Source organism: Falco biarmicus, chromosome 12 (assembly GCF_023638135.1).
Source record: "Falco biarmicus isolate bFalBia1 chromosome 12, bFalBia1.pri, whole genome shotgun sequence".
In the NCBI taxonomy this organism is placed as follows: domain Eukaryota; kingdom Metazoa; phylum Chordata; class Aves; order Falconiformes; family Falconidae; genus Falco; species Falco biarmicus.
In genome coordinates this window covers 10,023,352-10,037,399 of record NC_079299.1, presented here as the reverse complement: position 1 = coordinate 10,037,399, position 14,048 = coordinate 10,023,352, and the positions used below count along the sequence as shown (strand labels likewise).

Genomic DNA, 14,048 nt, shown 5'->3' with positions numbered 1-14,048 from the left:
AACGGGAATTTAAACTCAGCAGAACCTGGAGAAAGGAATAAAGTAAAATGTGTCTCTAGGTGTTAAGATAAAATATGTATAATTGCTGTCCAGTATTGCTTTCAGTTTCATACATACAAGTTCCACTTGATGATCTTTGGGTAACAAAGACAAAAATGAATCTCAAATGGGATTCCAAATTTTCAAAGTCTTAAAAGGGTACTTTTCCCTCATCTATCAGTCATGGCTTCCAATAGTACATGCAGAATAGCGCAGCGCTTGAAAACTATTTAAATTACCACAAGGATTGTGCAGTGTGCATCTTCTTAATTTATTTAAAAGACCAATCAAAAAAGTATGAAACACTTTGAGTCCTTAAAAGCCGAATTTTTGTGTATTTGTATCTGAATATGCCAAATTGAGGTTCTCTTTCTGTCCAGTCACCTTCTCTTTGAGTAACTGAGATGGGTTAATTCTCTTCTTCTGTTGCCTTGACATGTTTGCTTTGATCTTTCACCCCAATACTGCATTACCCCATAACATCAATCTTCCAACACTTTTTACCATTTTTGGAGCTGATCACGCACCAGGCTTACCTGTGCAAGTTCTTTTATTTGTCCCACCTAGTCCTCTTCCTGGTTTCATATGCATTTGTAACAGCTTCCACACAGCTTTTTTATAAAATAAATCCATTCTAAATAATTCTATTTTCTTTGCTTCCTCACTCTCTCCCCCTCACATTCTTCTGGCTTAATCATCCTTTTTTTTATTGCCATTTACAAATATCATGTGTGCATATATTGGTGGGGAGAAGATTTTTTGCCAGCCTGACAGACACAAGGACATCTGGCTGATTTTAGTTTTCTTTCACTCGCCTCCTGCAAAGCTACTCATGAGATACCCCCAGTACAGATGCCTATACTGAATCAGGGTAGAAGTGATCCACTTGTTATATTTGCTTCTGGAATATTTTAACCAATTTTAAGTTATGCTCCAAAAGACTTCTCACTGAAAGATCAGCAGACTGTTTCTGATGCTTCTGTTCCCTTAGGTCTTGCCCCTAAATTCTGCCCCGACTGCAGAAGTCTCTTTTCTTTGTTTTTTAAATCTTCTCTCAAAACATCTTAATTTTCTTCCTCAACATTTTTGTTTCTAATGATTTCACACCCTTGTTTCTGCCCTTGTTTTTATTTGCTGTGTTACATTGCATAAAAAAAAAAAAAAAACATGTTGCCAGAGAAAAAGAAGAATGACAGATCTTGAAGAGGTGGTTGGGTTTTTTTTTTATAGCTAGTCCTCAAATTAACCTAATGGATATGAACAAAACTTAAAAATTACTTGAGACTTTTAGTAGCAAATTTTTGAAGGCACTGGCAATTCCAAAAGCAAGTTCCTTAATAATATACATCAGCTGGACACACCAAAATCACAGTCTTCAAGGTACCCATTGATTTAAATGCTCCGTGTGATAAATCAGTACACTACACACATGGAAGAAGTAGACGTCGTTTTCCATTATCCTCCTCAGGATCAGAGAAGAAGAATTACTCTAATTCAGTATAACCTCTAGCCCAACTTGGAACGCAATTCAAAGCTCCTGGATTGTGTTACAATGCAAGGGGACCATCACGCTGGAGCACATTTCAGTCAAGGCTTCCTCCAAAAAGCCCCCTTTGCCAGGGCATGGAGGGGAACTGGCATCCAGCCAGGGAGGCTGTCTCTGTGCCAGAAAGACATTCCTTCACAAAAAAGAACTCCTCAGCAGTCCTAGAAAGGCAATTTTAATTTCATCTTGCACCATTCAATGACACAAAAGGATAGTAATGGACTAAGATTTGATCAACTATTTTTACAAATGATAGGGACTGCTTTCTTCTGACTTCAAGTTTGAACTTGCTTTGATTTAAATGTCATCACATAAGTAGCATTTCTTTATAAATTCTTTTTGGAAACACAGTTTTACAGAACTTCATGAAAGGCAACATGCACACCAAAAAAACCCACCCAAATTAATAAAACAACAACAACAACAACAAAAAACCCCACACCAAAAACAAACAAACAAAAAACCCCCGAACACACAAACCCCCTAGATTTTCTCCAGAAATTAAAAGTGTGAATGGTGGAAGACAAGATTGTGTGCAAAATTGAAGTGTTTTACTCTTTAGTTTGACAAAATTTAAAACATTAACACGCTTTAAAAACATAAAAGGAACCAAATACAGGATCGATTCTTTGCTTTCAAGGCTTACAACAGTAAGCAGGGAAAGGCTACACTGCAAAACAGCTAATAAATGGGGATGTGTCTGTTACTCTATTTTGTATTCTCCTGTCTTCTCTAATGTGATAGGTCTCCAAGTATTAACACAACCAGGGAGGAGATGGTCATAAACAAGCTGTCAAGCATAACTAAGCTATTGTTTCTGAATCTTTTAATAAATGTATAAATGCAGTGTTGGATCATTTGTAGTAATAAGGTGTGCAGTTTAGGCTATATTTGTTTCCATGGTTATCAGCAGATCGGAACGCTGTTCCTTACATGGCTGTGTGGTATGGAATAAAGTCAAACTCATACAAGTAGGAGGCTCCGTAGATGGCCAGCTGGACACTTTAAGATGTAGCAGAGGGAAACAAAATAAATTTTGAAATCAGCAATTTAGCAAGAGAGAAGACTGACGGAACAATCTTTGCCCACTAAAACATAAAGATGGTATGATGAATCAAGGAACAAATCATCTATCTTCTACTTGAGAACAAATGGAAAGACAATTAAATAAACAGATGAAGAACAGAGGGCAGACTAGAGGTAATATCCCAACAGCTTAAATTCTACTTCAGTTCATGTACATAAAGATTCCTCTTTACTGGCTCTGGGCAACTCCTTACGCTGGAGGAGTCTGGAAGCACCTGTATCTCTTCATTGATTACACAGAGGGGATTTGATGGAATTCAGAAAACTCAAATACAGCCCAAGGAGCCTAGGAAAATATTCTGCACAGCAGAAACTTTCAGATTTTTTCCTATGGGAGGCCAAATAATATAAGAGAGGTAATTTCAAAGATCATCATCACAACATCCATATGACAACACCACTAATTGTTTAACTAAAAATGCTAATATTGTGAAAGTAATTGATGTGTTTTAAATGCTTATACAAAAGGAAACCACAATGTTAAGTAGTCAGCTCTCTGCAGGTGACCACCAGGATGTCACACAGCATGGATTTTGAGCTTGTATTTACAATATTAAAGAGCTGTACTGACTACCTCGTTCCACGAATAAAGAGACTTGTGAAGCTGATTTTCCTAACAATTTCTCTCTTAAAACCCTTTTGATCCTCTGATGTCTAAGAAGTGAGCTCATGCCAGTCCTTTCCTCAAAGTAAATACAGGCTTTTTCCATCTCTGTGCTGTACTGATGCTTATTTTCCCTAAATCTGTAGAAAGTTAGTACCTTTGAAATCCATGACATACATGGTTGAAATTAACTCACAAGACTAAAAATTTAAGGTGCACAGGCACAGATATGCAGTTCCTTAAACATTATTTCTGTAGGGATGTGAGTATACATACCTAGAAAGCCAAATCTCATAAATTTCAGGGGCTAAATAACTATTTTCAAAAAAGCAGATCCAAAGCACATATGTTGCTTCTGATTTAGACTAACAAATACACCACGAACATATGTTAGAGTTTCATATAAAAACCATGCAACTCCTCCTTCATGCGTTAAGCAAGGCATTGGCACAGCATGTGCACTTTACACACACTGTTGTGCAAACACGATGTACACACAAAAAACCCCAACAACAAATTAACAACTTCGTAGCACCATAAATGTTCAGCCACATTTACGTACATTTACCATTTAAGTAAACAGGAACAAAAATATATATACTTTCAATTGAGAGCTCAATAGACAAATCCTATTGCCATAACAGTGTACCTTAAACCTTCATTGAAAATATTTTGGGTTTAATCTGTCAAGATAAACAATAATTAAGCAAGTCACTTTGTATTAATACAACATCTAGCCCTGTCACTATGCATCAAACTACGGTCACCTGAATGGAATTCATCAGCAAATTGTGTCAGCTTTGCACTTTGATACCGGCCGTTTCCTTACCAGCTGCCAAGGTCTGCCCCATGCCTGGCTCACTGGTTACACAACCAATTTGATTGCAGAGAGTAACAGTAAAGTTGTACATCCTGTAAGGTTTTAATCCCATTGCTACGTAGGACAGCTCATGAGCCTCAGCTATATGCAAAACCTGCAAACCAAACAGATTGGAAGATGACGGCTGGTTAATAATTTTTTTCATTCCTGCTAATAGATGACACGTTCGCTAATAAGAAACTTGTCTCTGAATTTGCAGATTCCTTCATTTAGTTGTGGGAAAGTCTGCAAAGAGGGAAAGGATTATTTTGGAGACTCTGAACAAGCTAGGATTTAGGTGATAATACTTCCCATCACACTGTTTTATGAGGTAATAAGCCAGTTCCTGAGTGGATAAATGAGGAAACAAAGTTATTGCCTCATAAAACTGTGTGGTGGTGCAGTTATCACTACAAACAGTTCAGCTATAATCCAGATGACGGAGATGACACTATTAAGTGGTGAAACCTGACCACCATTGAATGAGTGACATGATTAGCAGGCGGTGGGAGGGAGGAGAATGACTAATACCTACAGACATTTGAATCTGCTTTACTTTAGCAGTACTTTAAGCTATCAGAGAGTGGAACTGAATGAACTGTTGTATTTTAGATAATTTTTTTTTATCGGATGTTTATTTAGATGAAAAATTCTGCAAGCCTGTGACTAAAAACAATTTACATTTATGTATTGTTACAACAGCCCCAAGAGCAGTAATATCACCACTTTGTAGACAAATAAACTGAGGCCCATCTGTGGTACCACTGAAAGACAAAATAAGCTCTGAAAAGAGAAATACAGTATCAGAGCACCAGATCCACTCCCACATTCTGATTACCTGTCATGTTTCTTTGCTCATTCCAAAGATTTTAGCTTACTTCTACTGCCATGGTATTTGTTTGCCAAACCCAGTCACCCAGAATTTACAACAGTATTTTGAAGTCACATATCTAGACTTTATAAAGTTGGTTTTCTGCTGTTTTAGGTTTCCCCACTTCAAAGATTTGTCCATTATCCAGGAAGCCAGACAGGTACCTTCTTAATGAAAAAAGTAGATTTCTACAAAACATGGCTTTAAGCATATCAGCAACTACAGCAACAATACAGAATCAGAACATGCGAAGTCAAGGTAATTTACATGTGGCTGCTCAATCTCACCCCTCCCAATTCTGAATCTCACCTACTACTGAAAACAAGTCAGCGTCAGCTCAGAAATACAACTTAAAACCTAAAAGTAGTGTATAACATTACTGAGCGCTCGAACTGATAGGTGAAAAAATTAGATCAGGGGATATACAGTGAATCAGGAAAATAATTCATCTCAATGTCAGGGAGCACATCAGACCACCAATTTTACTATTACCACTCAGGAAAAACAATGTAACTAACAATACCTGGGGAAATGGTGGCAAGAACCTTTGTTCAGTCATCAGACTGATGCTGTATCCCATCACTTCTCCTCTTGCTAAGTTATCTCCAGGTTTTTCCCATGACACATTGAGGGAATATGGTGAAAGAGGGAATACTGATGGAGATGGCATGAATACTGGGGCTGAAATAAAGTTAATGAAATAACATTCATAAGAAGTGAGCAATGTGTGTAAGGCAAGCTTTCTCACTGTTGTTATGGAACACCATTTCAGACAATCTTTTTCTTTTTAACCTTGCTTTCAAGTCTAACTGGAATTTTCATATTATTTTGATGGTACATAAAAAGTATTTCCCCCACCATTCACTCTCCTGTTTTATACCCCGGCCATGAATGCAGAATAAAGCTCTGCCTATGTCTTCAAAGAAATACTAATCAACACCAAAGTCCACTGTAGCAGGTAGGAAAGTACATACAAATGGAAAGGTCTTAGACAAAAACTTCATGCAACCTGGGAAAAAACTGATAAAAGCAAAAAGTGTTCAATACTTCAGCATCTTAAAAGCAATTTTGTTTGCTAGGCCAGTTTGAAATTAACATGTCTCTCACTTCTTACAAAACAGTTCCCCTGTCTTCCATAGTAAATCTGTAAAAGGATTGTTTGCACTGCAGTTAAATCCCCACCTGATTACTCTGTAATAATAAGATACCAACTCATAGCACTTTTGCTACGTACAAACAACCACACTAATGGACCTCTTCCCAAATACAATTTAACACTTTTATAACATATAGTATTTAAGAACAGATAAGCACAAAGGCTCATTTTGAAATGGGAATTAGTTTAGCCTGCTGTTTTGCAGGAGCAAACGACCAAGGACATGATTTTCAAGCTAACAGCAAACAAAAGCATCAGTGATGTAACAGAGAAGCTTAACTGCAAAATATGGGCTCTGTAGCCTATAAAACCTAGATTTCTAATGAAAGCATTGACATAAATAGCTGTTATTTCAAACAATATATCGAGTGGCAAGCCCTTTTCAAAATCTGAACAGAGGGATCATAATAAGAGTTGTTGTGAACTGGTTAAACTTCTGAAAAAATGGTCCATATTATGACACTTGGCCTCCGTGAAAACATATGAAAAGTTTCAAGTACAATACTTTTGAAAAGGTAACCCTCTCAAGTTCTTCAAAAGAATTTCTTTCTAAACAAATCAAAGCCTCAGTTCAGGAAAACTCATTAGAACCTCCTTTCTGAATACAATACCTTCTTGGACAACATTCCTGATTCCCATCAACTGTTAATACATTTGTGCCCTCCCCCCAAAAAAAAATAATCTTTGTAGGAAAAAAAAAAAAGAAAAAAAATTTCATGTTTTCTCCCTTTTAAAAAACATATAAGTAGCAACTGGGAAAACCATGGAGAATTCAAACAGTACTTGGTGGATTTTGCAATCTTGTAGTTTTGGAATTTGAGTTAATTGACAGGGATTATTTTCTTCAACAATATTTTATGTTGAAGAAAATGCTTTTGCTTAACATGCTTGGTTCTGAGATAATCTGATCTACCTTTAATTAGTTAAAAAATGAGTATTTATCCCTATTTGAATCCTCACTAGACACAGCTTATTGGGAGAAAAAAATTAAGAATACATTCTAATTCAGTTTTTCCTTTCATTTGTACCAAAAAAATTCAAACCAGTACTTACCAGCCTCTCCTGTTTTTCCTGATACCCAGTCGGAAGATACGCTACCTGCCATGTTTACTGCTAGCACATAAAATTCATACTCTGTGAATGGCTCCAGATCAGTGACTACGGTACTGGTCTGCGGTGGGGCCAGAGCATTTTCATTAGGAGACTCCATAACTGGTTGAGGACTGAGCCATCCACTGCTTTGGAAAATACGAATTTCAGGAGGAACAAAGTTCTCAGTTGGTGTTAATTTTTTTCTCATGTAAAGTTCATATCTTATAATTATGCCTAGAGGAAAAAGCAAGCCAGAAAAATCAGTGCATTTAAATAATTTCTGGAGTTCGACTAAAATACCAACACCAATATATTTAACAAGCTAAGAATCAATCAATTTACATCATAGAAAATACAGTATTAGAAGTTTTCCAGATTTCTGCTATTTTCAGCCAAATGCTCTCTTTGGCATTTCTTGCATTGCACTGTTTATTTTCCCCTCCGTGGAAATTTGGGGTTTGAAAACAAAGAGCTGGGTTACAGTATGAGTTCTGCTATCACCACTGTAAGACGATGTCCTAAAGTTCTGATCAAATGCTACTGAAAGTTACTTTAAGCCTCTGACTTTCACAGGGTTTGTTTGTGTGTGTCTGTGTGAATTTAATTATTATTTATTTTGGGTTTTTACACACAATGGGTAGGGCACTTTTAAGTTTAGTGCTAACCTTTTACAACATCTTACTGGATAGGAGATATGGGGAGGGGGGGTGTGGGGTGGAGGGTGGGTGTATATCAGTTTTCCATCAATGTAAACTATTATGTACACAGGAAGGTCTCAGCACTTTGGTATTATAGTATGAAGTGACACCTGATCGTGGATCATGGAAGCAGTTTAACTGTAAAAAGAGACTGTAAGACAGCTGACTGGAGATTTCCCAAATGGAAAAGATGAGAGACATAGCAAAGCCAGGAGATCGCTAATTACCATAAAAGATACATGTATTTGGGGCTGTATACATGCACAGACCTGGGGAGGTTGCTTGAGAGAGAAACAGCTTCTCTCTTTTGTCTTTGGAAAGACCAGGAATCTGACCAGACATCAAAAGAAATACAAGAGTATTGCTTAAATCTGCCCGTGCTAGCAATTACATACATGTAATGGCTACGGAGTAAACCATATGCTACAGGTTGAGAGAAAAGTTCTAGCATCAAATATCATGACCTGCATTGTAGGAACTGCCCCTCTAAATACATACAGGCATTCTTCCGCAGGCATTCTTCCTGCCTGACCTGGTAATATCTGGCAAATGAGATGTTTGAAAAGAAAGTGGAGCTCCCAACACACAGATGCTCATTTTGTGAACAGATTAAAATGCCTGGTTTTGCATGCACAAATACTTGTGCATCTAAGTGCAAGTTCACAAAACTCCATTGCACATATTAAAAGATAAAGCATTTACCAGTAAAATCTGTGGCATCACAAAAGTATCCTACAACAGCTGCGTTCTCAGTTTCAAAAACCTAAAATATTATTACACAAGTTGGACCAGCAACTCTTGGCAATCGCCTAATCCCTAACAAAGTTACACTGGTAATGCAATTAGTTACTACACATGACTGATGGTTTTAAAAACAGCCTTCTCTGTTAATTCTTAGATATTTCTTTTTCCATAACTACTATCTGCTTATTTATTCTTTGTCAGGCGATATCACCACATCTGTCTGAACTAGGTGATCTGGCAAATTAAGAAAAAATTAATTTTACTGTAAAGGTTTAATTATAAATGTGATTTTTGCTAGAGCAGATGCCACCAGGGGCTAAATCCTGGACCCAACATGCTCAGTTGGAGTTCTGGACTCCAAAAGATGAAAACACAGATTCCGAGGATATATTTAGTGGCAGACAGGCAAATTAAGAGAATGCCCAACTTCATTCTCAGTTTATGTTTCACAGATAAGGATATTCTAATCAGATTTGAGAAAATGCTGCTTTATCTTTGCAAAGTCTTTGACTTACAAAAGTAAATATAATATCCTACCGTTTGGTTTCTCAGGTGGTGACCATTCCACAGCCAGATCTGTAGAGCTGATGGTTCCTACCATGGGTGGGCGCAGCCATTCTGGAGGAGCTTGTGCAGTAATTACTGTTATTGGCTGGCTCTTCAAGCAGCCTCCACTAGTACAAGCTTGCACGGAAAAAACATACTTTGTGAATGGAATGAGATTCCAAATAATTGCTGAAGTTTTTAAGCCTTCATACTGACCACAAGGCTGAAGATCAGCCAAGCTAGTACATGTCAAAATGTATTTCTCTATGGGCCCAGAGTCATTGGAGAGGCTTGTCCAGTGAAGCACAACAGAATGGTGACTAACGGGGAAGACAGGATTTAAATGCAAGCTGCCTGTAGGCACCCCGGCTTTTGTTCTGTAGGTCACTGAGGGACTTCTCGTAAAACCATGGACATTGCTGGCTTGGATATAATAGGAATAGAAGGTATATGGAGATAACATGGTATCGGTGAAGGTCTGAGCAGCTAAAACAAAGAGATAAGAAAAAAATCTTATCAGTCTAACACATTAAAAATATTCTTAATTTTTGTGCTTGAAATCTTTCCAGCCTTAATCCAAGACAAGGTATTTGTGTCCATTTGCATGCTCTTGAGAACATTATGAACACTGTAACTTCTCAACTTTTTTTTTTTTTTTTTTTTTTTTAAACAGGGAAAATAACCCTCCCCTTTTCCCTTTATTATCCTCCACTGCACATTGGCATCACTAGAGAAATATTTTTTTCCATTGAATTTATCCTAGTTCCAGCTTTAATCAAGAACAAGATTAATACAATTATCTTCTTATTCCTCCTTTGCCTGGAAATAATTATTTCAAATGTAAATCACCACTGATATTAGTGGATCTGAGTTAGGAAAAAAACCCAAACCATTCCATAAATTTTTACACCTTTGTTTTTGATTTATTTCACAGCATAACACCAAATACTTCATCTTTCCATGCTTTCACTTCCTCCCTTCTAAAAGAGTGCTTAATAGTTCATTTGTGAAGCATTTGAGCTTGGATAACAAGTGAAACAGAAGTGTAAATAATTATTAAAAAGGTATATCCAAAGCCTACATTTACCTCCCTTGCCCCGTACATTCCGTTCCTCTAGACAGCTTTTCAGCAGCTTTTTAGCAGCCATGACCATGAATAGCTCCTGGGTATATCCCAGAAGCAGTTACACGTTTTGGTCAGCACAGCACAATATGAATTCACACACAACCATATCACCATACATTGTTTTGCCTTAAGAAATAGTGAACATTGAGTAACATATTACATGCCAGAGCATGGATGCTCTCAAACTTTTTCAAAGCAAATGGGGAGGACATAGCTATTTCTAAGTCCTCTCTGTATGTCTGCACTGGCACATCAGCCGTGAGTATAACTTAAAGAGGACCACAAAATTACAAGTACTGTTAGATAATCAACCCTTGACATTGTTGTACAAAAGCAGCGTCAGCCCAGTAACTGCTTATAGCACTTCCACTACCTATAGTGATCACAAACTTCTTGCTGGAGCCCAGCAATAAGGATAACAAGAAAACGCGTAACCTCATCTTCAGGCCTTTCAAACCCTGGTACTTCGGGCAAGGTTCGGTTGGGACAGCTCTGCCAGCAGCAGCAATGGTTACTGCGACATCCTCGAGCATTAGTAGTGAGCAGGCAAGTGATGCAGCAGATTTCAGTCTTGCCTGCAAGATCCAGCTGTTCCTTCCTCCGCTTTCAGGTTAGCATGCCACTCGCAACGGCGGGTGCAAGTACTCGAGTGTCCTGTCGAATTGTTGAGCCCTTTCTGAGCCGCATGGACACACCTACCCTGGCTGAAGAGCTTCTGGGTGCAAAAGACTGAGTACCCAAAGCTGGTTTGACAAGCATTAGACAAGACTCTCGGACAGGCTGGCAAGAATCCTTGGAGCAGGAGCATGACAACCAGTTGCTGTGAAGGACACCAGCTTGCCATGTGTCCATTTTCTGATATCGTCTCCAGAGAAAAAATTAGCCACAAAGGCAGCATGACTAGAAACTCGGAGAAATGTGCTAGAAACTTGGAGAACTGCACTTTATAGGATGATAGGAACCCCATCCTATGGGCCATCAACTCAGAAGAGCCACAGAAAAGAAAAAAAGCACGTCAGAAATAAAAGAAAATAAAAAGAAAAAAAACCAGCAAGACTGGTGTCAGCAGCAGCAAGTACCACAAATCCTCATGAGATGATAGAACAGGACCCATCCCCACAGAACCCTGCTCTAGAACCATATGCTGACCTAGAACCTGATCTAGAACAACATGTGAGCTAAAACCTGCTCTGATACCCAGTATGGATTCAACAAGCGAGCTAGAAAATTATCTAGAACAGCCTCCCTGCCAAACTGTCCGCTCCAAAATTCGTATCTGCTCTACAAATGACTGCACCAATACCACCCCAGCTCTACAACCAAATAAACCTCAACACCCAGCCTCTGCAATGGACCTGGACTCTAGAGCCAACCTAGACTCTAGGGCCCCAGGTCTAATGCCTACAGCAAACACATTAGCCCCCTCTTTTAAAGTACGGGGATCAGGAGAGGCACATTAGCCAGAATGCTGATGTTCTCTGCAAGAAAAGTAACCAGCACCATCTCAACATTACGAGAAAGTTCTTTCAGTACTGATGAACACCTGAGCACCAGATGACAACTTTATTTCAATAACAATATAGGTTAGATAAAAGTGGATAAAGCCAAAAGGTAGAAGGTTTTGCATGCCTTAGGTGACTCCAGAATGTGTTTAGCTACATTTATAAATAATTAGAACCAACATGATTTGGTGTTAGAATGGTAAAAAACTTTGGGGGTTTTCTCACATTTTAGAGCAGGTATTTCATTTTATCCTCAAGACAAGGACCGGTATCTCCTGAGCCTCTGGGAAGCCAGAGCAGTTAGGAAAATGTTTTAATTGGGCATTCTGCAACACTACCAGCCAGATCACCAGGCCAATTTAGAAGATTATCCTTAATTTTCCTTGGGAAGTTTAATGTTTCTATAAAACTCTCATTTAGTCATAAGATAATGTTCATCCAGTTGCACTCTCAGGCATTTCATAAGTATTACAAATTCCACACTATACTGAGAAAAAAGTACAATTATCAAAAGTTCTGACAGCATTAACAATGTATTCTTGTTCTTCAAACACCAGCAGATCATTTCACATCATTAATTAGGGGGATTGCCAGGAAATGTCAAAAATTTCTTTTGAAACCAGATCTATGTTTTTACAAAATAATGTTTTGTTAAGTAGAAACATGCTGATGTCTCATTATCCAGCTAAATACATTCAGAATTTTTCACTCTCTCCAAAGTATGTAGGTACAGTCAGGAAATAACATCCTCAACAACGTACTTGTTTTCAAGTACATCACTAAGCACAAATTTATGACTACAAAGTATAATTGCTGCTTTTTTTTTTTTTTAATTAATTCTATTTTCACTACACTTAGGCTTGTAAAACAAATTCAAGAATTGGAATATTTTCTGTTAAATCTCTAAATTTTTTGTAATGTTTCTTTCTTTCCTCTTAATCACTTAGTCCCATGATTACATTGGGTTGCATACCCTTCCTCATGGTTTGTAGTGCTGTGTCCAAATTCACAGCAGAAGCCACAAGATAATCAACTGTAACACAGCAGCACACACCAGAACATTAAAATGTTAGGTGCCTTCCAAAGGATTTGCACTTCCACTGAATAATACAGTCTCTATTTTTTTTCCCCTCCAGGGTACATGCCAATAATTAGCAAGACTCAACTTCCGCAAAATATTAATGCTGCATCAGTATGAAAATGCAACAAACTAAAGAAGCTGCTAGAACAGAAGTCAAACCTTAGCGGCATTGAACCACACCTGTCATTTTAGAAAAAAAAAAACAAAACAAAAACGCTTGTGTGCCACATATACATAAAAATAGTATCCAAATCCATCTCCTTTTCTTTGATAAGGGGATCAATAGTAGCACAAAGTGGCCTTTCCAGCTAGGACAGAGTGTCGAATCCTTGAGGACTGCCTTCTGAGGATCCCTTTGCAAGCCTCAACATGAGGGAAGTGGTGCTGCTAAAGGCAAATCAGGAGCTACACTGATAGCTTAACAGAAGGTGCTAAAAGTTTGAGGCCACAAAAAGCTTTCCTAATCTGTTAACAGCTTAAAACTGGGAAGATGAAAAAAGGAGTTTAAACACATCGTGGTCTCTTCCATTCACCCTAATTCTTTACCTGGGACTTTGCCTCTTCTAGATTTTGAAGCCTGTGTATATTTGCAGGAAATGTTTTCGGTGAGTCAATTTTAAAGTTTTTCTGATAAAAGAGTAAAAAATTATCAGCTATTTTGGGTGACTCAGTTTTCCAGATTTTAGACTGGGGTTTTCATTTATTTCAAGCAAAATAAATAACACAGTACAGTAACTCGCTGAAGGAAAACAGAATAATGTATTAAAAATCACAGAGAATGATGACAGAAACAAGAAATAATTAAGAAAAATTGCACAAAGATACAGAGATGTATAGATACACACAAACACAAAATCTTTGATGTCATCTTACTATAAATACTTACTATAAGGGTGGTAGTCTTCAGTTGTATAAATTTCTGCCTCATCCCTATACAGCTTGTAAGTAAGCCTGTTCGAATTTGGAGAGTCAGGGGAACTCCATGAAAGACTGATAACAGAGGAATTGAGAACCTCTCCTGTAGGAGGAGGTTGTTGGAATGGAGCTAAAATATACACAAAAACAGAGAATGTGAAAATAAAGGTAAGCAACAATCAC

General features: G+C 37.8%; 1 protein-coding gene across 1 annotated transcript in view; it reads right to left on the bottom strand.

The window, feature by feature from the left end:
• USH2A (usherin) overlaps positions 1 to 14,048 on the bottom strand; it is a 390,408-nt gene that overhangs the window by 290,823 nt on the left and 85,537 nt on the right. The window contains exons 15-19 of the mRNA XM_056357449.1: positions 13,837 to 13,995; positions 9,233 to 9,727; positions 7,215 to 7,487; positions 5,529 to 5,686; positions 4,105 to 4,249 (exon numbers count right to left, since the gene is read on the bottom strand). Of these exons, the coding sequence (XP_056213424.1) occupies positions 4,105 to 4,249; positions 5,529 to 5,686; positions 7,215 to 7,487; positions 9,233 to 9,727; positions 13,837 to 13,995 (1,230 nt within the window). The remainder of the gene's footprint in view (positions 1 to 4,104; positions 4,250 to 5,528; positions 5,687 to 7,214; positions 7,488 to 9,232; positions 9,728 to 13,836; positions 13,996 to 14,048) is intronic.